General features: G+C 42.0%; 1 protein-coding gene across 4 annotated transcripts in view; it reads left to right on the top strand.

Moving 5' to 3' along the window:
• LOC311023447 (ral guanine nucleotide dissociation stimulator-like) overlaps positions 1–26,742 on the top strand; it is a 45,575-nt gene that overhangs the window by 7,004 nt on the left and 11,829 nt on the right. The window contains exons 1-4 of one of the 4 annotated variants that reach the window (XM_084025282.1): positions 3,586–3,834; positions 25,504–25,808; positions 25,888–25,962; positions 26,412–26,605. In XM_084025282.1, coding sequence (XP_083881408.1) covers positions 3,739–3,834; positions 25,504–25,808; positions 25,888–25,962; positions 26,412–26,605 — 670 coding nt within the window. In that variant the 5' untranslated portion in view covers positions 3,586–3,738. Of the gene's footprint in view, positions 1–3,585; positions 3,835–13,450; positions 13,735–25,503; positions 25,809–25,887; positions 25,963–26,411; positions 26,606–26,742 lie in introns of those variants that run through there. The other 3 variants (XM_084025281.1, XM_084025280.1, XM_084025283.1) reach the window with 3 other exon arrangements.

Raw genomic sequence — 26,742 nt, 5'->3', positions numbered from 1 at the left:
GCTTCCTGTCCTGGCTGGGTATCTGTAGAGGAGAAGGGAGGAGGTGGAGTGGACTGGGGGGGGGGGGGGGGGGGGGGGGTAGGGTTGGGGGTTGGTCTTATATAGCCCTATGAAGAGCCAGCTTTGCCTCTCTGTTTCCATGACGACGGCTCTCCTACAGTATTCAGGGACGTGGGACAGACTCTGCATCTGAAAGCAGTTCCCAGTGGTGTTTTAGGCCCTCTTGCTCTTTTCCTTCAGCTGCTCTCTCTTCTTCCTTCTTCTTTTAGTGTCTCTGTGCTTTTCTGAATGCAACAGCACTTCATCTTCACTTGCTGCTGTACTTTTAAATCACAATGTCAAACATCATTTGCATGTGAATCAGGCTTGAATTCTGCCTTTGTTCCCCTCTTTAAATTCCCCAAGACTCCAGGCCTGCACTCGGAGCCAGCAGCACACTTAAAATAATTACACCGATTGTCCTTTAAAAAATACAAATATTAGCAGCCAAGTGACGGAATGAGAAGCTGAGTGAGCACGGTGCTCTCTTTGCTCATTTTGCAGGATCATTGCACTTCATTTGCAGTATATTTCCCCAAAGACTCCGTAACATAATTATGAAACGTGGATGCTCTGTTTAGTTTAGTACATTTGCAAGAGGACGAAACAGAAGTTTTCAAAGCAGTGTGAGCTATGAAGGTTTTTTTTTCTTTTTTTCTTTGAGTCGAAGCAAACTTACTTCCTTTCTATCACCTTTACAGCCATTTGAGGTAAAAGCTGGGTGACCTACATACAGTCAGATATGTTGACACATGGCTGCAAAAACAATGGTCACATACTCAAGTGATGTGGTACCATCTTGATCATGTGCACACGTGTATTTTAGGAGGTTTATTAAAAATGTGAATCCCTGAATATTGAATTTTCATCTGCAAGTTTGGGCCCAGATATATTTGCCACCAAAAAGGCACTGAAGTTTATGATCATATGAATTAGTTAAGTTATGTCTGTACCTGATAATATGACCACAAATTGTGATATACTAAATATTTTGTAAAACAAAGTCATATATTTTTTTAATAATGAATTTTCATTATTTTGCCTTTATCATAGCAATAATTATATTCTAATGCAAAAAAGTGTATTAAATGTAAAAAATAAATAAGCCTTATTCACTTACATTTCACAGTTGTAAACAGACGTACTTTCGGCTTCCTGTATTCTATATGACTGATCAGTGTTTTGTTGTAAATAAAATAATTCCATTTTTTTTGTTGTGACGTAGACGTGACCAGCGGTGACGCTGCAGCACCTTTTCATTTTGAAAGCACAATAAGCGATGGTGTAACTCAATCAGTCAGTCGGTGACGGCCGTCTCACGCTTTGCAGCAGTTCGGCCAAAAACCAGACCGCTGTTTTCTTCCTGTTTGTTTCACCACTTTGCCATAATACCACTGCAGATGCAAAAACATTGTCATTGTGGCTTGTTGTGAGTCTGCTGCTACCTCACGTACTAATAAAATTCTCCCAGCATTCATTGGCTGCATTTTGCAGACGGATCACACTCATTTGAGAGTGTACAAAACCAACAAAAGAGTCCAGGATATGCAAAATAATGCAGCCGCATTGATAAAAATCTATATTTTTCTCTTCAGGAAATGAAGCAGTTATTTTTCACCTCAGTGAGACTGTACGCCGCTGTGTTTTCATTGTTTAAAAACAAAACTTTTTGTCCATTACATAGATAATATCACTCACGCTTTCTAAAAGGTTATTTTTTCGATATAATCTTCTGTCTATAAAATGTCAGAGATAGATAGTGACAAATATTCTAATTTCCCACAGCCCAAGGGGATGTCTTCAAATAGATATTCAACACAAACCCTCACATTTGTGGAACTGGAATAAGTCAAATGTTTGGCAATCTTTGGCACAAAAAATGATTTGATCAACAAAATAGTTGTTTAATGAATGTATTTGTTCATTTAAGGTGATATTAATTACAATGAAGGGCCATAAAGGACTAATTTTATATGTAGTCGGTCGTAGGATGTTTCAGATCACTCTCAACTTTATTTTCTCCAGGTTTATGAACATCATGAGGTCTTTGAGCCATAGAGACACTTTTATTCTTCTAATGAGGATGCAAAAGCATTCCTGGCCTTTGCCTTGGTGAGTGGGTAGAACACATTTATATTTAGTGTCTACATATTAACACGTATTTGTTGTATAACACAGCAAGTCGCTAGATGAACCAACTTATCTGTGGTCATGTACAGAAACAAAAACCGTGTCACAGACTCAGAGCTTTGACTTTATTGAGTTTTACAAAGGGTTCAGTTTTTACTGTGTCCACTTACATAGACGACGCTGGTGTTTGGGTTTAACGAGTGACTGTGTTTACTGGTGACGCTCATCCCGATGTGTCCTGTTGTTGCTGGTAGTGACTGCAACTGTTGAACAGAACATGTAGGTGTCTTTGTAGAAGTCTTCAATCTATTTTAAATCCATTTGTGTTGAGTATCCAAGCCAAACATTTACCAACTATGCACTTAAAGGCACCAGGTAACACGGTCACTCGTTAAACAGAAACTCCTGTCACTCTGAAACGGTCTTGAGATTGTTGGAATATCGATTCTTACAACCGAACATGTAACAACCAGACATTTAGACACTGGTAACAGTTTGAATTCAATGTTTAAAGCTTTTAACTCCTCTTGAGTTGAGGATGAATTTTCACATGAGGATGAATTTCTGATGATGTCGGTTGTGAAAGGGTCTGTAGAGGAAAGGGGTGGGATTATGTAGGATTTTATTGTGGATCGCGATAAAAAACACAATAAGTGAATTGTGGCATATATCCGGCAACGTCACACCAACATCACGTGACACCTCTGATGAAGGCTACAGAGGCAACGTAGCCGAAACTTGTCAGGTACAAGAAATGTACTTTATTGGCCTCTATAGAGAAACAAGTGCAACAAATATATATCAGTAGGCTGAATGAACCTCTTCAATACATTATAGGCATAAATCGTATCATAACAAGTGGAGGAGTCACAGCGGCAACAGATCCAGCAAAGAAAACAATTTTGGGATGAGAGCTGGTCACCGTCCAGAACGTCTGGTTCCACGTTATTAATGAGAGCTGATTCATCCATCAGCCTCAGCAGCAGCAGCCAGCCTGCTTCATCTGCAACGGGCTCATACCACAGACAGTCTGGAGCAAGGCAGAGCCGACCCTTCTCTTGATTAAAACGCTGCAGCATAATGAAGCAGAACACAACCTCTCTGTGTACCTGCTGCATTTCGTTTTTTTGTTGTCTGGCAGATGTCTTACGTCTTGAGCATTTGTATCCTGTAACGTCGCAGAAGAAGGGAGAAGGAAAACACGCTGCGTTCGTGGCTCAGTGTTGCTGAGCTGTTGGGCAATACCTCCAGAAGGGGACGGAAAGACGAGAGAGCAGCTGTTGACAGTTGAGACGTTCCCCGGTGAGGGAAGGAGGCGGAGAGGGGGAGAGGAAGAAGGAGGGAGGGGAACCGAGGGGAGCACAGGGTTTGTTGGTGGCTGGGAAGACGAGGAAGGAGGTAGAGGTGGAGGGGTTCCTCTTTTTTTTCTCTGACACGGATGCCTCGCCGTCTTCAGCAAGAGAGAGAAAGAGCCAGCAGACAGCTTGGGGGAGTTCCTTCTTGATTTTTCTGTTTCTTGTTTTATTCCTGTATGTGTGTCGCGAGCGGCGGCCGCGTTCAGTGGGCAGCATGGAAGCTAAGTCCCTGTTCAGCCTGCACAGAGCGCTCGCTCAGCCCGTCAAGATGTGCATGTTTGATTTCCCCGTCACCATCCTGGACGACCTGGTGAGCGACGTCGCCCTGTGTGTGTGTGTGTGTGTGTGTGTGTGTGGTAGCATGCATTAAATTGTGATTGCATGTACGTGTCTGTCTGTGAACGTGCTTCAGTGCACTTAACCGTGATATATACTGCAGAGAACATTTAACTATTTATTGTGTGTGTGTGTGTGTGTGTGTGTGTGTGATGGGGGGGGGGGGGGGGGGGGGGGGGGGGGGCTGGATCTATGCTGTACCATCATTCCCAACACACATACATGTGTGTGTGTGTATCCAGTGCTGCAGTGTCTCACATGTGTTTGTAGACCTTAATGTTTGTGTGTACATGTCGGTGTGTTTGTGTGTGTATTTGTGTACAGTTGTAAATGAATACTCTATGTTTGTGTGTGGTTCAGTGTGTTAAAACTTGTGACTGCTGTAAAACGATTATTTTCTCGTCTCATTCAGAGAAGGGAGCAGCTGATTTTGCTGCTTTTCGGTACTTGTGATGTTTTTTTCACATCTCAGATTAATTAACAGCCAATTAGTTCTTATGAACAAAAGTCACGTCACTCACAAGTAGTTTAATGAGCGTTTCTTTGGAAACGTGTTGTCGTGAGGTCATAGATTTGACAAATGTTTTGTTCTCTTCTTCCGCCTCAACATGACGCTGAGTTTGCCCTCAGGTGATGTGTTGTGTTTATCTGGATTTGCGTCTTCAAAATCTTTCACCTAAGGTGGTTTGCATGGGAACAGAGGTTTGTTTCTTTGCCAAGTTCTTCACGTGGAAGCAAAAATAAATTGATATTGGTGTTTTTCTGTGAGTGCAGCCTTCAGTCCACTGTTTATATTGTGTGCGTGTGTATGTATGTATGTGTATGTGTGTGTGTGTGTGTGTGTGTGTGTGCACGCCGCCAACCCTGCAAACCCCAGCAACCGTCTCCCTGCAGACGAGGGCGTGCCCTTTTGGTATTCTGACATGTTTGTTCGTGTAATAATCCCACACCGCCTATTGAATGTGTCAGCCTGTTAAAAAGTGCTGAGACTGAAAACAGCAGACAGATTTCATTCCGTTGTGGGTGAACATTTGATTAACACTGCTGAGCCCTTTCTAAAAAAATAGGAATATCACTAACAAATATCGCACCTCCTGTTGCAGTAGGCCATATTGTGAGTTTGGTAACATTTCCATTAATTGTTCACCCCCTAATATTTTTGCAGTTTTAGATCACTATTTATTCTGTTGTTGCTTCCCCACTGAACAGTTTTATGTGCCATTTAAATTACATTGTTTTGTATATGGAGCTCAGACTTTAGACATGCAGATGTCAGACTGTGCTGTATGACAAAAACATATTCTAATTTTAATCTGTGGTGCTATGCTTGATTAAAAAATAAATAAATATAGCTTTTATAAATTTTTCAAATACAGAATCATTTTTACATACATTACATACATTTTTTAGCAGGAAATGTCATAACCAAATACTTTAAGTCTGGGTCTGTGTTTCTGGTTTGGAGGCCCCTTATTTCAATCTAAGGTAAATTCTTAGTGCTTTATCATACAGTAATATATATTAGATGGTTAATCCCTCTGGTTTTGTGTAATGATTGGGACATGTCCGCATACTTTTGGCCATGTAGTCTATGTTACTGCAGTTCATTATTTTCTATTGTAGACTGATTCATGTGCAGTAAAACAGACTGCAGAAAGATGACACGCGTCAGAAATAAGCTTGTGAACGCAGCTCTGTTTGGCGTCTGACTCCTTGAAGAAGTTCTCCACCTGTGGAAACAGTCGACATGTATTTACTGCTGCGTTATAACCTGCTGCACAGCCAAGAACATCCTCATAAAATGACAGAAATCACGTCTTAGTGCTTGCAGGGTGATTAGCTTGTAGTTCATGTTCTCCCGTGGAGCACTTGAGGAGGTGATGTCGTAACGATAATATTTAATTCAATTTGAGCCTCTGCTGTGCTGCCAGCGTGAGGCGGTTTCTCTTTTCTCTCTCTTTCTCACACTCGCTCGGTGTCTCTCGGCTGCAACACCTGATCGTGTTTCATGTGGCCTGAATTCTTCTCCCGAGGTCAAACGAAGTCACTCGCTCTCAGCCTGTCGTGTTTCAGTCCGGCTGGGTGAAACAGAGTCCAGGCACGTAGTCAGAAAGATTTGTTTCATCTTATATTTAAGTGAAACCACCAGGCTGTGAAAACATAAAGTGCTGTGTGGCTGTGGAGGAGATTTGTCTGAAGTTCTGATGAAATCATAGTGATGTCATCTGTGTTATCTAACTATGCATTAATAAAAGACAGCCTGCATTACAAACTGCAGGAGTGTGTTACTAGGGTGGAAGATAACACTGGGTGCATTATGGGAGATGTTCTTAATTAAAATATCTGGCAAATCGTAAAAAAAGATTATCTGTAAATCACCTTTTCCAAACCGTAACCAGCATTTAAATAGTCAAATACGTTTTAACTCATTGGTGGAGTAGGATGTCAAACAAAACAAACATTTGATGCTTCTCTGAGGACTTCGGATCCGAGAACGGTGACAGTCAGTGACGGGAAAGAGTTTAACAGCAGCCAACTGTTTTCAGCTGCCAAGTGGTCATAAGGAAACGCATGGACGTCTGTGGACTTGTTGATAGTGTGTTGATCCTCCGAGGAAGTAGTTTTATCAAAGCTTCAACATTGACGCAGTTTTCCACAAACGGATGTTTTATTGTGTTGATCAACAAGTAAATCTGACTAAATGTGTCGTAGTTAAACTCCTTGCCCGGTGTTTCGGTGTGTTGTTGTTTTTAAGTGCAACAGTATGCAAATGTTCTTCATCCTCGGGCAGTTCATACTGATGATCTGATCCGAGTGGTTGGTTCAGCTACAGGCAGGCGAGCAGAATGGGCTACCAAGTTGAAAGGGGCTCCAGCAGGGAGGCTCAGATGTAAAAAAAAAAAAAGGGCAGGCGGGGGTCAATAACCAAGGCCTGCAGGAGACACAAGGCTGGACAGCTATGGCTTGGATAGACACTATTTGGAAGGAAACAATGGCCCAAGGCCATGTATGTCTCCTGTAGGGACAGGCCTGCAGGTGGATGAAGAAAATAGGAATCGCAACACAGCAAAAGCATCACAATGTTCTCCTTTTTTATTGTTTCACTATATTGTTGTTTTCTCTGACTCACAGGAAGCTGTTTAATGCCCTGAAGTTGTTCATCTAACTTCATTAACATTCAGAGCATTAATATATCATCAAACAACTATAGTCCATTTAAGTATATAGTGTCTATCATCTGGAAACTCTATTTACCTTAACATAGCTTGACACGCTGCGTGAACACACTTCATCATTGTTTACAAACTGTGAAAGTGTCTATACACTCAGATAATGCCCGGTCACCTTACCACTGATAAAATCTCTCAGTATTCTCCCATTCATGTCGATGATTCCCTCCTTAAGTTAATCAGGGAAGTCCCTCTGAAGTTTATTGCCTCATCTTCAACTTTCATTTTCTGTCTGACAGTTCGAAAGTCTCCGAACACCACAGAGTTGCGGCGTCGTCGTTGCCGTGGGGGGTTTTGGCACCAAGAGGTTTCACTTCAGCTTTCACGGACATGGACCCACCTGAGTTTCCAGAAACCCATTTTCTTTCGTCCCAGCACAAGTTAATTTTTTTCTAGTGTTGCTCCTTGTGTTGTTGACACAGCTGGTAAAGTCAATATGTATGAGCGGAGCGTCAGCGGGGGGGTTCAGCCAATCTGTGTCGAGGGGAGTGGGAGCGCCGGAGGCTCATTGATGGGTTCTTTTGGCCTGGGGACCATTTGGATCCTGAGATCTCTGATGCGGGTCTGAGGGAGGCAGTGATGTTGTCCTGGAGCCGTTGGACCTGTGGACTGCTGGTCAGGACAGGTGTCCCCTGGGACACCGAGGAATATTACGGGACAGTCAGGAGAGCAGGACAGGTTTGATTTCTGTTTTCTTTTGTCGAAAGTAGCTGCTTGTTGTTCAGTGTCTCTCGAACCTGTGACCAAAAGTTCATCCTGCTCTTCTGATTTCTTGTATTGATAGACCATGTAAGGACATGCAGGCAAAAATAATATAACATTTATTAGCTGATGACTTAATTCTAAATTCCACTCATAATTCAGATGAATCAGAATCAGACAGATATGATAAAGATTGTTTTCCGTCATAAAAATCCAGCTTAAGTGATGTCTGTCTCTCAAATTTGTGCCACACTATGTTGGCAGTGCACGGTGGTGTAGTGGGTAGCACTGTCGCCTCACAGCGAGAGGGCTACGGGTTCGATTCCCGGGTCGGGTTTGGGGTACTTCTGTGTGGAGTTTGCATGTTCTCCCTGTGTTGGGTTCTCTCCGGGTTCTCTGGCTTCCAAAGACATGCAGGATGGGGATAGGTTCATTGATGACTCTAAATGTCCCGTAGGTGTGAATGTGAGCGTGAATGGTTGTCTGTCTCTACATGTCGGCCCTGCGATAGACTGGCGTCTTGTCCAGGGTGTATCCTGCCTTCGCCCAGCTGGGATCGGCTCCAGCCCCCCCTTGATCTTGAATACAGGATAAGCGGTAGACGATTGATGGATGGATGGATGACAGTTTGCCGTAAATGTATGGAGGCTGAGTGGTGAAGATGCATATCATGTAAACACAATGTATGGTTTTAGTTGCTTGTCATACACGCTTCTCTCTGGCCTCGTCATTAAATGAAAAAAAATCTAAAGAAGAAAAATAAATATTAACATTATATTTTAAAAAAACAGAGTTTATGCTTCTGTTTTCATGAGAATAATCGCATCTTACACTTTTATTTTTAAAGATAGAACTCATGTCTTTCCGACTGGCTAAAGAAACTAACCGTCCATGAACACCCGGCAGCACAAATGAACCAGCCGCTGATGGGTGGGACAGAGGGGTTAACCCCAGACCGGACAGTCCGGACCGGCCCATAATCTGCCTCTGCACAGCATGGAAGCTCCTGTCAGGCATCATTGCGGCCAAGATGAGTAGGAACGTGGCTCAATACATGAGCGGGGCCCAGAAAGGAGCCGGTAGTAACACCAGAGGAGCCAAACACCAGCTGCTGGTCGACAAAGCAGCCACTCAAGACTGTAAGACCAGACAGACTAACCTGTGCACGGCCTGGATTGATTACAAGAAAGCCTTTGACTCGATGCCACACACATGGATGCTGGAATGCTTGGAGCTCTACAACATTAACAGGACCCTAAGAGCCTGCATCAATAACTCAATGGGACTAGATGACGACTCTAGAGGCCGACTCAAAGCCATTTCCACAAGTTACCATCAGGTGCGGCACATACCAAGGAGATGCTCTGTCCCCGCTGCTGTTCTGCATCTGCCTGAACCCCCTCAGCCAGATCATCACCAAGAGTGGATACGGATACAGGTTCAGGAGAGGAGTAGCCATAAGCCTCCTCCTCTATGTAGATGACATCAAGCTGTATGTTAGGAATGACTCACTGATCTACATCACCACGATCTACAGACATCAGGATGTCGTTCAGGCTAGATAAGTGTATTCGGATGTTATCCAAGAGAGGTGAGATGATCACAACTGCAGGGGCTGAATCCACAGAGGGCAACATAGCAGACGTCCAGGACTCCTCAAGCAAATGGAAACCATGAAGAGACCACAAGAAAGTCAGCCACCAAGATCCAGGAAGATTCAGGAAGATGGTTCCAAGTCAAGGAATATCTCAGAGAGCAGATACCTGATGAGCAGGAGGAGGAGGAGGAGGAGGAGGAGGAGGAGGAGGAGGAGACAACATGGAAGGACTAAGCTAGCGTTAGTTATCATTAAGTTGTAGTTATAGGCAGATATTAGATGTTTAAAGTATTTTCTACTAGTATACCTTGACTATGAGGGTATATTTTATATTATTAAAACTGCGTTTTTCCATATTGGCATTAATTACTTGTTTGTTTACCAAAACTCCAGTTATGGATGCTTCACAGAAAGAGGAAGATGTATTCATACTACATAAAAAAAAAAAAAAAATTGTTGTAGTTATCAACCACATAACACATTCACTGAACTGAAAGTGATGTGTTCAGCACAAAACTTTGATGCATTCATGTGTTCCTTTTCACTTTAAAGGTGATCCATTATTTAATATGAAGATATGAATTAGTGCAGCTTTAAACTGTAGCAGAGGATACATGCGCCCCAAAAACACATTTCTACTCAAGACAAGAGGTCTTAGTTACTTTTCTGTGACTTTTACACGTACATCTATGTTTTTTAATCTGTTTATTCTCAATTTATTAGCCTGTTTTTCCCCCCCTGTTATGCAACTCTGTACTCTGTACACTGTCCAATGTCTGGCGCTCTCATTGGCTTTTATTTGTTACAGATTTATTGTTTGTGGAGCGCTAGGGAACTCTGGCAGCAGCCCAGTACAACCACAGGCCTCCACTGCTGCCCAGTGAGCCTCCAATGGGGGTGGAGTGCCTTGCTAAATGGCATCCTGACAGCACTTCTGCAGCACTAGAACTTTGTTAAGAACTTTCCACTGAAATGTTTCGCTGTTTTTTTCCAACTCTCGCTGGGTGTGGTCGACCTCTTCAAATACGCTGCTTCGTATCTATTTATGTTTGCATCCGAGTTTGAGCGTGTGGTTTGTAGAAAGTAAAGGGGGGGGGGGTTGTGAGCGTTACCGTCCTCTGGGAACAGTAAAGCACGTCGGAGCACCAGCCAGCAGCAGCACAACAGCATCCTCTGGTATTGATTTCCAGCAGATGGGAGCAGAGCTTTAGTTAAATCACAGCAGACTAGAAGTTGGCTGTCTCTCTGAGCTCTTAAAGATGTCTGGGATTCAGCCCATTTGGTGAGTTTTTTTCTCTGAAAACGGATGTTTCTTATATTGAAGCTTCTGCTATTCTTGTCCAATGACAAGAGAAAGACAGTATTCACTGTTTGATTTTCTTCTTGTGTGTTGAAAATCCATCTGAAACAGCATTTAGGTCTGAGGATTCTGACCTGCTCCAAAGCTGTAAAAGTAGTTGCCACTCTGGCTTTTGGTTGCCTAAACAGAAAACATGGTTGCCTAAACAGAAAACATGGTTGCCTAAACAGAAAACATGGTTGCTTGCCACTATTGGTAACTTCATGTTTGAGTAATTTGATACTATGCAGTTATTATACGTCATCTTTGAGACACCAAAACATACACAAATCAGTAAATATCTACTGATGACTATTTCACAATATGGCGTGAGCCTGTGTTGCTTACGATCTCTTCTCTTCTCTCTCTCTCTCTCTCACACACACACACACACACACACACACACACACTTAAACGCTGTGTTTTCTCCTCCAGCAGCTGCAGCTTTGTGAGTTATGAAGCGCAGCAGCTCGGCGATGGGAAAGGCCGTGTAGGTCAGACGTGTTTGTGGTTGCATTCAGCCCCAGCTGGTGCAGCAGATGTTTTCCTTTGAAAATTTGTTAAATCACTTTTCACACCTGTTCTTCCTGTCAGTGTGTTGGGTGTGAAAAAGCCAGAGTGGATTATATTGTTTTCTCTTCCAAAAACGAATAAAAATCACTTTTAATTAAAGTTCACCATTAATTATACGTCAAATACAAACAACAAATTTGTTCCGTCTATGTTTTTGCTGCTCATTTAAATTTGCTGAGTAAATTTGAGTTGCTAATCCATTTTAAAGGTGGGCAGGCGTGTTATGAGGATGATAGATATCAGTGTGGTAGGAGACATGTGTTCCCCCATTGTCCAGTAGGAGGCAGTGTTAGATGTCAGATTGACAGATTCTCCTCCTATGTTGACCTTTCTGAGAATCGTTATTTGTTGTTCACAGAAACATTTATTCTCATTTATTTGCTGATTTGTCATGGACTTGGACTTGTTATTTGATTGTGTTTTGCTAAACATGATGAAATAAGTACTCAGACTGAGCAAAAAGTCCAGCTTTTCAAACATGAGGCTTTGCTGCATTGCTCCATTTTATAACAAGACATTTGAAGACGACCTTGGATTCTACAATAAATTAAAGAGTCAAAGAGAGTTTTTAGCTGTTTTATACCATTTTATAAACCAAAGAAACCAAATAAGTCGGTAAATTAAAAAAAACAAAACATTGGCAGATGAATCAATAATTAAGACAATCATTAATTATATCCCTACTTAGAGCCCGTGTTTCATTAACATTGCAGAATACTCTGTTGAAAGCAAAAGGCTCTTATTAACAATTTTAATTTAAAAAGCGAGATGAAATAAGTAATAAATGCACACATTATGCAGAATAATAATGATAATGATAACACTCATACAGTTACAAAGGATAACTTTACAAAGAGGATACAAAGAGGCAAATTACATTTAATTAATACAAAATTAATATAGAATAATATAGCCAATAATATAAGATAAAAACAATATCATAACTAAAAAGGTACATTGGTATTGTAAGTGATAACTGGAGGTCTTTAGTGAATAATGTGGATAAACGTGAAGTAAAATGTACATTTCCTTCTAGATGAAAATGTTCAAGTACAAACATCTTCATATTGAACTTAAGTCTGGTGTTACTTGAATAAATGTTACTTCCTAATGTTTGCAGACAGCAGGGACTAAACTGTACGTGAGTGTTTTCTTTTCCCATACCAACCTGCTGCCATAGCGACAGCAGAAACAGCACTGCCATCGTTTCCCTGAGGCGTTACGTCACGCTACCTTCAGGGTAACCACGTCGGTGTGTACTTCACAGTATGCATGTTGTAAATACTCACTGAACACATATGGTCATTGTTAGAAACAGAAAAGCAGAGTCTTGTGACAAAAATAGTTGTTTTGATGGTCGATGCCTTGAAATGTCACATGATGTTCATTCGTTTAGGTTACTTTAGGCAAGGCAGGTTTATTTCTATCGAACATGTCGGCAACAATTCAAACTGCTTTAAATAAATAAGAAACACATTCTAAAATGACTTTTTAATACAGTCCATAAACAGTCATTCAAGAATAGAAAATAAAAACGAACTAAAATAGAATAAGATAATTTTTTTAATAAGATAATTAAAAAATAATAATATTATTATTATTAAATATGAAAATAAATAAGTAATTAGTAAAATAATTAATAGACTATTTATTTAATTTGCTATTTCCATTTCTATTTGATAATTTAGGCTTTTTTCTACATGTATTTCGTTATTATTAATTTAAAATTGCAGGTTTAGTCCTCCATAGTACTGAGCAAAACAATATAGGAAAAAACAATATATAGTATATATTACAATACACAATTCATATACTTGATTTGTGCAGTGTGCAACCGTGCATACGTTATGAAGTGTATAATCATCATATAATTAATATTTAGCACTATCTGATTGTTAATTATTGACTTTTGGGATTGAGATGAAGCACATAATTGTTTTAGGGATTAGAGAGATTAAATAATGTTTGGTATTATGGCATAGCCATGTTTCCTCATAATGAATAGACGGTAAAGAGTTAATGTCAATCCTCCGTGAGTCTGCGATATTTCCGATAGTCCTGAAGGCAGCACCGGCCTGGGGGCGGGGTTTAGAGGAGCCTCAGCGCGAAGCTGCAGCAGCGATGATCTAACACAGCCGCTGAGCCGCAGACAGCAGCAGCGACTCTCCGGCTGCCGCGGATGAAAACATTGAGAATGTCGCTACCGTTGCTCCGGTAACCGGACACTCGGCTCCGCCGGCATCCATGGTCTGTTTCCCGGGGATGCAAACCGAGGCGCACAGCGTCAAGCCGGGACAGCTGGTCGAGATGTTTGACTCGTCGTGGAGGGTGCGGAACATTTGGGACGGGGTGAGGCTTGAGGTGGTGGAGGACCCCAGCCCGGTGGTCCTGCACAGCCTCACGCACCTGGACCCGGACCTGCCGCTGCTAGAGGTGAGGTGGAGGAGGGAACGTGGCAGGGATTGGAAGGTGACTGGGGTCACCTGATGCTGTCTGTTGTGTTGTGATGAGGAGGATGTTCAGGACCCAGACCGGTTTAAGAGTCTAGGGCGGGGATCCTGGGGAGATTCCGAGCGCATAAAAAATAGAAGTAGCCTATATGGGTCTACTAATTTTATATATAAGTGTTTAAAACCCCATTATAATAACGTATATGCTATTTAAATACGGTAGCTTATCCATGTCAAATGCTGAGTTGCTTGAAATCAGGGGATACGACTCTGTATGAGGTCACATAATGTACATGACAAGAGTAAAACTAAATGATGCTAGAAATTTAGAGTGAAACATAGAAAACAACAATAATGCTAACAAGATTATTCTTAAGATGGTAATATGTGTGCTATTACCACTTTGTTGAGCCTGTAAGCTCAATTGTATCAGCACTAAATAACACTATAAACAGCTGAGGCTCGTGGGTGAATGTCATCGGTTTTGCAGAAATTTGGTCATTAACCAAAGTATTGGACTAATTTCAATTTCAAGGTGAAGGCATCAGCCAAGTGATTACAATTCATCCTGAGGGGAACGTGAATATCCCAAATAAATGTCATGGCATCCAATATTTTGTCGAGTCATTTATGCAGAAGTGCAAATGTATACCTCATGGTGACGCTAAAGGAAACAGCATCTTGAAAGTCGTTAGGGTTCAACCTCTCAGGAACATGAATATCTGAACCAGATGTGATGGCAATTCATCCAGTAGTTGTTGAGACATTTTTCGCCTGGGACGGAACAACCCGCTGACTTTGCCATCCACAGATCCAAAAATATTACACTAATGCCTCTCTGGCATGAGCTCATTTCATATTTATAACCCCACTTCTTCGTGGAAACATCCTGTACGTTCGAACAGATCAGGAGGAGAAGGATGAGTAATCATATTTATTGCTCTTATGTGAGGCCTGGGATCAGACGAGGATAACATTATAATAACTGATACCACACGGAGACAATCTGGCCTCTGCCGTCTGTATATTCACAGTCAGTCCTGGACTGATATCACAAGTAGTGTTGCTAAGTATACCAATACTATAAAAGTATGGCGATACCCCGTTTTATTAGTATGACAGTGTTTAAATAAGAGCCCTGGATGTGCGACAGCGGGGCAGTGATGTGTGTTCAGTGCTCTGCTAGAGGACTGAATGGATCCACAACAGATCCAGGATTTACCTCGCTCTAACTAGAAGGATGGGGTCAATAAATCAAGTTAAAAGAATATTAAAGCAGGACACAAACCGCTCTGCACAGTCATGCTCGGAGGTGGTGTCTGTATCAGCAGAACTCTCTTCAAAAAGGAAAATAACAACGCAGCTCTAATTACTGACCAAATGTTCTGATGAAATTAGACTCTCCATTTTTTCTGAATCTGCCCAAGCATCTCCTGTGATTCATCACACACATAATCCACCAGAGAGCAGGTATTAAAGTATTATTTCTAGTCTATTATTCCTTTACTTTTCCTGACATTTTAGAGTTTTGCTGTATTAGCTAATCACAAGCCCGTTGTAGTTTTCCCTCTGCATGTCCTGAGCTCGTAGCTCCAGCTAACCTGCTCTGCCTCGTCCCTCTGCCTTAATCTAATCCTCTCCTCTAACACAATTACCTAATGCTTAATCCGCCTCCTGCAGAGGCCGACGGGCTTCCTCCACAATCGCTGCCTTTCTTCCCGTCAGTCCAGAGGCTGAGAGGTGAATGTTATTCAAGTTCATGGTTCTCTTTGCTGAATAAAGGGTCACCGCGGCGGATGTGGATCAGGGTGGTGCTTTGGAGTGAGTCAATTGTTGATCCCTCTGGCTCCAAATAACCTGCATCAGAGTATCTGTATGTGTAGTATCATATAGCTGAGGAGATCGAATGGCTTTAAAATGCTCAGAGATGAAGTTACAACTGTGTCAGACAGAACAATGACGCCCAAGTTGATGCTCATACTTTCTTTAACTGGTTTTAGTGATTAAAGATCTGAAATATGGACCGCCTTTGACTTTGGCAGATAATAAGTCATGCCTGGTTTCACGCTAGTTATGAACAATTTGAAGTTTAAGTTTCTGTGGATCAGATGCTGCTGGTGTTTATTGTCTGATTCCTCCTCTGTTGATTTATGAATTATTTATTTATCAAGTTATAAAGAGAGTGAACTTGCCAAGTGTTTGGATTCTATTTGTTTGGCTACCAACGAGTGCTGCAACTTTTTATTGTTTTATTACATCACTGTTGTTGTGTTTTTCAATGCTTCTATTGTTTTCGGGTTGTCCTTCCGTTCTGTCCATTCTCGTTACTGTGATATCTCAGGAAAACATGGAGGGTTTTCTTTAAAATTGGCACAAACGTCCACCTGGACTCAAGGATGAACCGATTACTATTTGGTTACTGACGACCTCGTTTTCATATAATGCTAATTATGACAATTTCACACAAATGAGTTCACAGGATAAAACGTGGTGACATTTTGGACAGGATGGATGAAAACTGCAGCAAGGCTGTAATTCTTAGTGATTTTTTCCCCATTAACCATTTATTATTATTATTTATTATTTGGCTTACAAAAAGACAGACCTGTGAGAATATATGAAGGCCAAGTTGTGCCATAGTATTAAGTAGTATTAAGTGCCACATAGGACAAAGAAAAGCAGCAAATCCTCCAAATTCAGATGATATATCCATGGAATACTTGGCCATTTTTGCTTGAAAAGTTGCCTTAAAAAATCAGCTATCAATCAATTGATTAATTGACAAATTATTTCAGGACGTTTTCAGCACTTTACTTTGATGAATATTAACACGTTTCTTTCATTTTAAAGAAGGCGTTTCCAAATGTTAAAATATTGTCTAATCAGAAGCAGATGTACAAGATACACAATCATCCTATTGCATTTTCTGTTTTTACTTTTTCTGTTTTAGTTTTTTTTATTTTGAGGTTGATATGGTTCAAATATCACAACATTGAACGAGGTTTCAAGAGTGTCAAACTGACAGATTTAGTTTTCCATTTGGTGTGACGGGAAAGAGTATATATCGTCCGTCTTTTTATATTTTTATATTATGCTTTGTCTGAATTTATGTAAAGTAGTTCCACTGTAATCATATTTTCATGGGAGCTGACTAAACAACACGGGCCCAGAAGTTGAACACTGCAGTGAAACGGTATAAACCGGTGCATTCAAGCTAAAAATAGTCACAATTAAGAGCAAAGTTCTGAGAGCTCTTCAAACACGATTAGAGTCCAAACCAGCATTAAATAGTTGAACAAAGAAATGTCTGAAACACTGAAGTCCTTTGAACTGTCGGCTCATTCAGCTCTGGACTCCCAGACCAGGTCAGTTCTGGGTCTGAACAACAGTCACTTACATGGAAGCCTTCGGAACTGATCTAGGAAGTAATCAATGACACAGAGAGTAACTTGAACAACTCTCTTCCTGCTGTGTCATGATCTGATTGGCTTCGGTGCTAACAGTGACTCAGCCAAGCTTACAAGCAGAGGAATGATGTAACACCCCAGCACAACTCCATTCATCCCACATGGAAGAAATAATTACCCTAATGTTCAGGGGTATAATCAATAATCAGAATTTGTAAATGAACTAAAGCTATCAAATAAATGTAGGAGAGGAAGGGGTGCAGTATGTCCCTCTGGGATGTGGTGGGGAGGAAGTATAAAGTAGCATAATATGGAAATACTCATGTTGAGTACCTCAAATGTGTACTTGTATGTACTAAGTTGCTTTGCAGCACTACTTCATGTTGTGTTTGCGTCCATGTGACCCGATGTACTGGGAGAAAATGTGACTTAAGTGAGCTCATTACTGATAAAGATCAGATGTGAGACACATGCAGGATGGTGGGGATGTCACATCAGGACACTCCGGGCTGCAGCGAGCGCAGGCCAACTGTGACATGCTCTCATTTAGGATCCAAGCGTTTGGCGTCTCGGCGAGAAACGGGAGCCGGACCATCCTGAGCAGATACAGACAGAGGAGCTTTTGTTTCTGCGGTTCATATTGAAGAGAGTCGAGTAGACGGACTCAACGACAGAAACAGACAGTGGCTGGAATGTGAAGGCTTGCAATGCCTGGAGAAAAACTTAAAAGGCCTGATTCTGCACTCGCTGTCTGTCTGGTCTAGTTGAATTACTTGGAACAGTACTGCATAAAGCAAAAACAGCCATTAACTAAAGTGGATTTATAGAGACGGTGCAGCTCAAAGTCTCCCAAATTAAATCATGTCTTAAGAAGCAATCTGAGGGGTTTTAATCATAGTAGTCAGAGTAGCCTTATATAAAAATATGACATATGCAGGAATATTTCAACCCTTTTTAAAAATATTGTATAGTATTGTGTGTGTGTGTTAAATACAGAGCCAACAACAGTTTATCCATCCAGATACCTGTGAGCTTTGCTCTCTGTACAGGCAACCTCCCTGTAACCGAGAATCAGACTTTTGTTAGACTCGGTTAGTTTGAAATCTCAAGTCTCATAAATATCCAGATTGAAACATCATTCTTACTACTTACAGACATCTTAAGAAAAACAAACAGTTTTAACACAAACAGTTTTGAGCAACGCTTGGGGATTAGCAGGACTAAAGAACAGATACGAACCTTTGACCACACAAGATAGAGAAAGTACATAAGGACTTTATAATATGATGAAATAAACTGTATGTTTCTATATTGAGATAGCAGAAGGAAGGACAGAGAAGACAGCTTTCCCTTATCAACTTCTCACAGACCTTCATCTGAATTTATTATCACTTTGTTTCATTTTGTTTTGCAAGCCTCTCTCTAACTCCCTGCTGCAGTACCACTCTCCACCTGTTACTGTGGCAGCGGGGGCGCTGTTTTACAAAAAAAGTCTGGTTGCAAATATGAAGTTAACTTAAGAAATCACACATCAGAGAAGTGCATACTATGTTTATTTTTCAAATACATTTCAAAATGTTTAATTAATTGCAAAACGTTTTTTAAGTCCCATTTTCTGTCTCATTATTTCATTGCTTTTCTCGGTATTTGACATTTTTGACATGATATTGTTTCAGTATTGAGACAGGATATTGTATTCAAGTCACAATTTTGCAATCATGACAACACTACATAGGTCCATACATGGAATTTGACCTCTGCGTTTCACCCATTCTAAGCCAGCTTTGTGTTTAAAGAACGACCTGCTCCACCTACAGAGCCACAGCTGCCTGAAAACCTGTTGTGTGTGTCATCTAAAGCCCAACAGCAATGAACAACAGTTCAGTCAAGAAAAGGTGGAAACAAAAGAAACTGGGACACGGTCACGGCCAGAATCCCCAACCGACTCCATTGAAAGATAAGAGGTTTATTCTCCTGATGAAACTCTGTACATGCATGTTGCTGATTGATAACGGCTGACAAAGCCAGTTTAGCCTCAGGCGTGTTACTAATACCTGTCACAACAGCTCTGTCACTATGTTTAAAGAAACGCACGGGCAGGAGTGCACTGAGCCAAGAGTGTAGTTGAACATGTGTGTGAGACAAATAGGCCAAAGCAAAAAAAAAGAATGAAATAACTAAGGCACTTGATCAAACCTCCTCTCTCCCATCACTTTGAATTAAAATAGATTCCTTGACGTTGTAAACAAGCCCGGAACATTTGGAAAACATCAGAAGTTACAGCTTAATGAATTGAGTTAGCTGATGGCAGGAAATGTGGATCGAGGTCTTCTTGAATCTAATCAGTTGTTTGTGTCCCACGGCTTGAACTTTCAACTTCACTTCACAGAAAAAAAAAAATGTGTTCCTGTTTAGGTCAAGGTCAAGGTTTAGCTGGAGAGTGGCCACACATATTTTGCTCCCAGGTTTCATTTGTGCACACAAGAACAAATTTCACAGACAAAATGGTCTACAGACGAGGCAGCAGTAAGTTATTTAAAGTGAGAAATATAAACAAATCTATTGTATTGTAATTGATATCCAATGCCGATCAGGGTAAACTCTCCTCTGGACTGACACCTGAAAAGAATCACTCCAAACAGGGTTTCTGTTGCCTATTCTCAATATTTTGACCATTGGAGTGTATTCGGAGACCCCCCCCCCCCCACACACACACACACACCGTTTCCCCCACATCCAATTGATCTCACTGTCTGTCAGCGGTCATTGTTAGCGAGGGGAAGTCACTGGCTTGTGCTACAGCGTTGTAATGAACATTTGCTATTGTTAGCTTTGTTTAGGTGACTGTTTTTGGGGGGCAGATTTTCTCTTTCCACTGGGAGTTTCCCTGCTGATTTCTACATTTAGAGCTCGGCTCTGAGGGTCATTTGGGACCACTACCATCGAGGCAGGTTTGTTTTCTATCAAAGATTTTACCTTGTTTTTTTGTTCATTCCTGTCAGTGGGAATAACTTTGTGCTCCTTGAGTTCATGTCTGAGATCTGGGGACAAGTGCAGCTACTAAAGATATACCAGACAGGGCAAGAAACAAGAAACCCAGCTTCTTAGGAACAAACGGTAAAACTGTCCGCTGTGAGCATCGACCACAGGTCCACTAATCACAGGGCTGGCGGTTCGATCCCCAGCTCCTCCTCTCCACTTGAGCGAGTGTCCTCGGTCAAGCAACTGAACCTTACATTCTCCTGATAGTCAGCCAAGCACCACGTGGTCACAACTGAAAAAGATCCAAGTTGTAATAAAACGGAAATTATAAAAATGAAAAAGAAATGGATGGAACTTGTGTTCTCCCTCAAACATTGATTCAGCTTTTCAAATGTGAGGATTTAGTTTTTATTTGCATAACTCTAAATTATAAATCAATTAGTTTTGGACTTTGGCTCTGTTACAATAACGTCACCAGTGTGGTCACTCTTGGTCGGGACTGCGAAACAAACTTATGCAGGAATATTGTTATTTGTCTCTAATGGCCAGTTATAGGTATAATTCTGTAATAGTTCATGTGCAGGCCAGCCACTGAAAACCCCTCAGAGATGAAAACTAGTGCCAGCTGTGATTTAGCATGAGATTGTTTCAACCACTTTGGTTTTGAAAATATTCAGTAATAAGCTTTATATACATGACTGTGGAAAACTCCCTGATTCAGCACTTAAGCTTGTATTTGTAGTGTCTTTTCAAAATAAACTCCCGTCTTCACAGGAAGTTAAGTTCCCACAACAAAACCACTTGAGGGAAAGAGCGTGTTTGACCTTAACTTGACTGACTATCGGATCACGTAACTAACGACACTAATAATTCATGTCAATCGTTAGACAGACCTGACAAAATGTCAGCATGTACTTTTATTTTGACACAGGACACGGACAGCAGTCTCCTGGAGTCCTGTGTTTCTTTGACCTGATATGATACGTCCATTCGTCACAAACATGATTGGTTGATGCCTTTTATTGGCGTTCAGAAAGTTCCGAAAAATCGTCCTCGCCTGACGTATAACTGCCTTCAAGGCCAATTAATCAGCTGAGTGTTGTTAGATGCAAGAGAAGATCAGGGAGGCATTAACTGCCTTTTTAAAATGTGGTATTAAGTCATGTTTTGTCCTAAAGCTGTATGCAAAGAAAATGATAATTTTGCCCTTTGAGACCATTGACAAAGGAGAAAACATGTTCGATATTTGCTTTTCATCTAATCACACACATTAAATAAAACAGTAAAATCCATTCATCCTTTCTTCACTTTGGCTCATGTGACTTGGTTTTCCCCTCTTCCTCTTCCTGGAAGCGTACTTCCCTTTTCTTTCTCTCTCTCATCACTCTCTGCTTTCATTCGCCTCACATTCCTCCGGCCCACATGTACATTCATGGTCATTCATGGTCAGGATGGTGTAGGTGCACGTAGATCTGATAAGTGCTGGAGGAGCGAGTGTGGAGGAGGTCCACTCCGGATGCCAGACATTTCTCTGGACCTGTTTTTGGGGATTTTATTCCAAAACTGACGCGCGGAGCCGAGGAACGCTCGACAGAATATTAATCTCAGAGATTTAAGTTGCATTTAATTTGACTATTCAATAATTATCTGTCTGTTTTTTCGTGAAGGTAGACATTTTGGTGCATTAAAGATAATAAAGTGACTCTTCTGCTGCCAAACAAAAGAGCCTGACTGATGATTTGTGCGAACTAGCGACTACTTCTTAGTATTTATATATATTCTGTATGTTTACACAATAACTATGCACTCGGTAGTAAATTACATAGTTGTTGATGTTTAATTCGCCCTGATGTTAAAACCAACACCCCCCTCTGATCCATCTGTATAAAACAAACATTTCTACTTTAATTGTAAATACCTTCCAGACCCTGTTTCACTTCGCTGTTAAATGCAGGAACATGTGATGACTCGATTTACACCAGCGAATAAAAAACCTTCCCTGTGGCATAATGGCTGTTTGTTTGGTTGCATTGTTCATTGCAGTGAAGGGTAAATAACTTTTATTTATAGAAAGCTATTAGTGCCTTTCTGTTTTTAGTGCATCATATTAAAACGCTGGGATCTGGGTCAGTCTGTTCCCTGCTGGACACGCTGAACATTTCATGATTTCACGGTAGAAATACTATGACCAACTCAGCCTTGTGTTTCAGCTAACGGGAGCTTTGAACTGAACAATCAGTGCCACGAGGGAACAAAAAGACGTTAATTGTCACTGCTTCTTTAATGGGCCATTAGCCAACACTCCCACGCCGCCGCACAGGCACCTGCAGCCTCACTCTCGTCACATGATGAGGGAAATCTGACTCCCGCTGCATCTGTACAGAGCAGACCATCTGTCGTCCAAAACAGCGGGCAAGTAATATAGCTGTGTAACACCGACGGCAGAATGCCGACTGTAAAGAAAGTCGCTGTCGAGGTTTGGTGAAAGTGTTGATCGCCTCCTCCAGTAATGAGAGGCGTACTGGAGATACAGCCTGAGTGAGGAACTCGACCTCTCACTTTTTTATAGCACATATAATATTAGAAGTGACTGGAACACATTTGTTAGCTGCTGTATTAGTTACAGTCTTGAAGAGAAATTAAATATAGGAAATGAAATTAATTTCCTACTACCCCTCCACCTCTTATTTAACATAAGTGGCAAATTGAGCAGGAAAAAAACAGAAGAAGAGTGGGGGGAGGAGAGGGGGGTCATGGGTTGCTGAGTTGGACTGAGTTGTGTTTTTCAGGAATGACATGAGATGACAGAATTAGGAATTACATAAAGGTGGACTGTTATTTCCAGTGAACAGCAATTAGCAACATTTAGCTCGTATCATATTTCCTGCTTCCAGGGTGCCGAGTGGGCTGCCTGTCTTTAGAAGGCACTTCCTGAGAGTTTGTAACCAGGATGGCTCAGATCTACAAAGCAGCGCTGAATTACTCAGCGAATCAGTGCTGCAGGAATGTGAGACTTAAAGAAGACGTTTCAGAGGAAAGTCCCAGAAAATGTAAATGCACTCAGGATCCAGATCACATTACATTTATAGCGCCTACGTCTTCTGAGCAAAGGGCCAGACAGCTTTCATCTAATTCGCTTCATAGACTTAATGCTTCTCAACAAGCATTTAGAAGCTCTTCAGGTTTAAGACCAACCTGCCAACCAAGTGGTCTTCGATTTCTCATGTTGGATATTTTTAGCATTCGAAGCTGATCACAGATTATACATGTTTGATCGTTTCTATTTAAGTGACAGTGAACCTTTCTGTTTAAGGTATTGATCGCGGTGTCAGTGTTTTGCTGGAGAGTTTGGTTATCATGGCAACGGCATGAATAGCAGCATTTATAGTGGGAACCGACTCGGCCGATGCGCTGCGTTTTCCGGGGGCTTGAAGTGATAGCAGCGTGGCCTCTGTGGTTTGGCTGATAAGCACCTCTCCCGCCGTCAAGGCCTTCAGCTGCAGCTGTGCTTCCGCCATTATGCTCTACGGGATTTACAACAGTCCAGGGGTTTGTCTCCTCTCCTCCACATTGAGCTGTCACACAAGTTTGTGGAGGACAATTCGAGGAATGAAGCTCGGCATGTTGGAGAGAAGAGTCAGCCTTCTTCAAACATGCATTTTTCTGCAACTTGGTGTTTTGTTGTTTGTACTATTAATGTTTATCTGCTTATTTTATATTTCCCCTTTTTTCCAAATGTTATGTCATAAACTACTTTTTAAACGCTCATACATTTAAATTCGATATAAATCATGTCAAAACAATGAAACTTAAAAACAACAGCAGTAGCAGTGCTGGCTGTATCACTTTTTCCAACTTCACAGCCATCCTCATTTTGAGCTTGTCTCCACGGTAACACAGACACAACAGAGCGACGTGGCATTGACTGAGATGTTACTGAGAGAGAAAAAAGTAGGCAGCGAAGCACAGAGAGTCACACGGAGGCTTAGAAATGGACTCTGATGAGTAATGCTCCCACGATGCACTACAAGGGGCCGTGACGGATTACATGCCATTCCTCCGTGGAGGCCTCGGTCCTAATGGCTCACACTGCTGTAGCTCCACTATTTAGGGTTACATCTGTTCAGCAGCCTCACACCATCAAGCTTCATCGGTCCGGTTCTACAAACTGCTGATTGGAAACACATGCTGCTGTGTGATAAACTGTTCTCTGTGTCACACAAATGAGTTATATACTGCTAGAAAAGTGATGCTACTGAGGATTTAGTAATTCATCAGTGATGTGGATATATTTTAGACACAAAAAAATGAAGCTATATTTAGAATCTTTTCCCTTTCTGATGAGGAACAAACGCTTTAATATCGCTCCCTTCAAAGCCACGATAAAAAAATAAAAAAAACGTGATTGAACCTCACAGAACACAGGCGTTACCGGTCTGTCGCCTTGATCGATGGGTTTGTTTGTGTTATTGTGTGACTTTGGTGAATCTGAAGTCACCTTTTAAATCCCTTAAGTCCATGTTTTGTTATTGTTTCGATGGAGCGGCCCACTCAAGCTCAATAATAAGGATTGTGGCAAGCTAGTAAATCTAGCAAGTGGTTGCCCCATCGGAGAAGTGGGAAATAGTGTTGCACGGACTGACGCTAGAAAAGACACCCTGCCGTTAAAAGTGCAAAACCTGCGGCAGTGTTGTGTGAGCAGCTCTCCTAGAGGACTGAATGGATCCTGAACGAACTACATAGACCTTCCTTTCAGAATCACTCAGCTTGTTTTGCTATATGGTGGAGTTTTGCAACACGTCGAGTTGAACGCAGGTGACATGTTGTTGATGGCCGCGGTGATGAATTAAACCGTCTCTGTCAACATCTCTGCGTTCCCTCCCGGTTAGTTTGTTTATTGTGGTCAGGAGAAATCAACAATAACAAAATGCTGCGATGGTGACATGCAAACGTCCGACAGAGCTCTCATTCACGCAACAAGCGGCTTGTGTTAATTCCCTGTTTGGGCATATACAGGCTGCAGCTTGTATTGTAGTGCCAGTTATCCAGTAAGCTCTGTTTAGTAACAAGCTATTGTTTGTGTCACAGAGTATGACTCACAGAGCCAAAAGAAGAGAGCCGGGTCACACAGATGGTCATAATTAAAGGCTTTCGTCCCAAAATGAGATGTTGGACATTTTTAGCTGGCATGGTAACGGTGACATCTTTTCTTTCTTCAGTCTAAAGCGGCTATTTGAAGAGCTTGTTCCCTTACGAAACACCCACCATGACTTGAAGCACACGATTAAGGATGAAACTCAAAGCATAAAGGTGGTGGTTGGGTGGAGAAAGATGTCTTATCTTCCTTGTCCTCTGTCTCGTAGAGCTCGACGCAGGAGATCGGCGAGGAGGCCGAGGAGGACGCCATCTTCACCATCACGCTGAGGAAGGTGCAGCTTCACCAGTCAGCCAGTAAGGGGCAGCGATGGCTGGGCGTGGATACGGACTCGGCCCTGAGCCTCTACGAGACCTGCAAGGTACGGACCATCAAGGCCGGCACGCTGGAGAGGCTGGTGGAGTACATGGTGTCAGCGTTCAGGGGCAAAGACTCCACCTACGTCACCATCTTCCTCTGCACCTACCGCTCCTTCGCCTCCACCAGGCAGGTTCTGGACCTGCTGCTCAACAGGTACGCCGATGTCTGGATTTAAATGTTGCTTTTCCAGTAACGTCGTTGAACCAGACTGATTGTGGGTTTCTGTTTTTAGGTATGCCAAGCTCCTAAACATCCCTGCAGCCACGGCACACAGAGTCTCTCAGGACGACTGCACGGAGCTGAGGAAGTGAGTCTGCCGACACGAATCACAGCGCCGAGCCTCGACCGGCTCATCCTTTGGGTTTAAGGGTCCCCACCAGAGATTATTTCTTCTTTGATAGACACCTGTCGCACTGTTGCTGCAGTAGTTTGATAAAAGTATACGTTTATTAACTTATTAAACACTTTTACTGCCTTCGGTTTGACTAAAAGCCTTTGTTAGCATCGCTTTCAGAAACCACCGGGCATTTAGTAGAATAATTAAACCTTCATATGTGCTCTTTTATTAAGTATTACAGGTGGTCGTTTCAATGGATTATAGACCTTGTGTGAGACTAGAGATGTAGTTCACTGAGCGGTTTCACGACTAACTGAGGCTTTCTTGAAAAATGATCTTTTATATTGACAAACCATGTGTGTAAGTCATTGTTTGTGTATCGTATTTCTTATATTATTCTGCGTGTGTTTGTGTCCCAGCACGGTTTCGTCCATCCTGGGCGCGTGGCTGGACCAGTACTCCGAGGACTTCTGGACCCCTCCGAACTACGACTGTCTGCACCAGCTCATGTCCTACCTTCGCCACCACTTCCCCGGCTCAGACCTGGAGCGCCGCGCCCGCAACCTGCTGGCCCACTTCCACCGCCGACAGCAGTGTGAGCCTGATCCCGATGGTATGAAGGCAGGACAGTAGAGGGACGGCAGCAGAGCACAACAAAAAAGGGGGGGGAGCAGAAGATAAATGTTTTTGAGTGCAAACAGTTTGTCCTCATGTGCAGCTCCACATTTCATGTCGTAACCCGTGAAGAAC

The sequence above is a fragment of the Eutrigla gurnardus genome, assembly GCF_963514095.1.
Source record: "Eutrigla gurnardus genome assembly, chromosome: 13".
Classification (NCBI taxonomy): domain Eukaryota; kingdom Metazoa; phylum Chordata; class Actinopteri; order Perciformes; family Triglidae; genus Eutrigla; species Eutrigla gurnardus.
The sequence above is the reverse complement of the archived record's forward strand: the minus strand, read 5'-3'. Positions and strand labels throughout refer to the sequence as shown.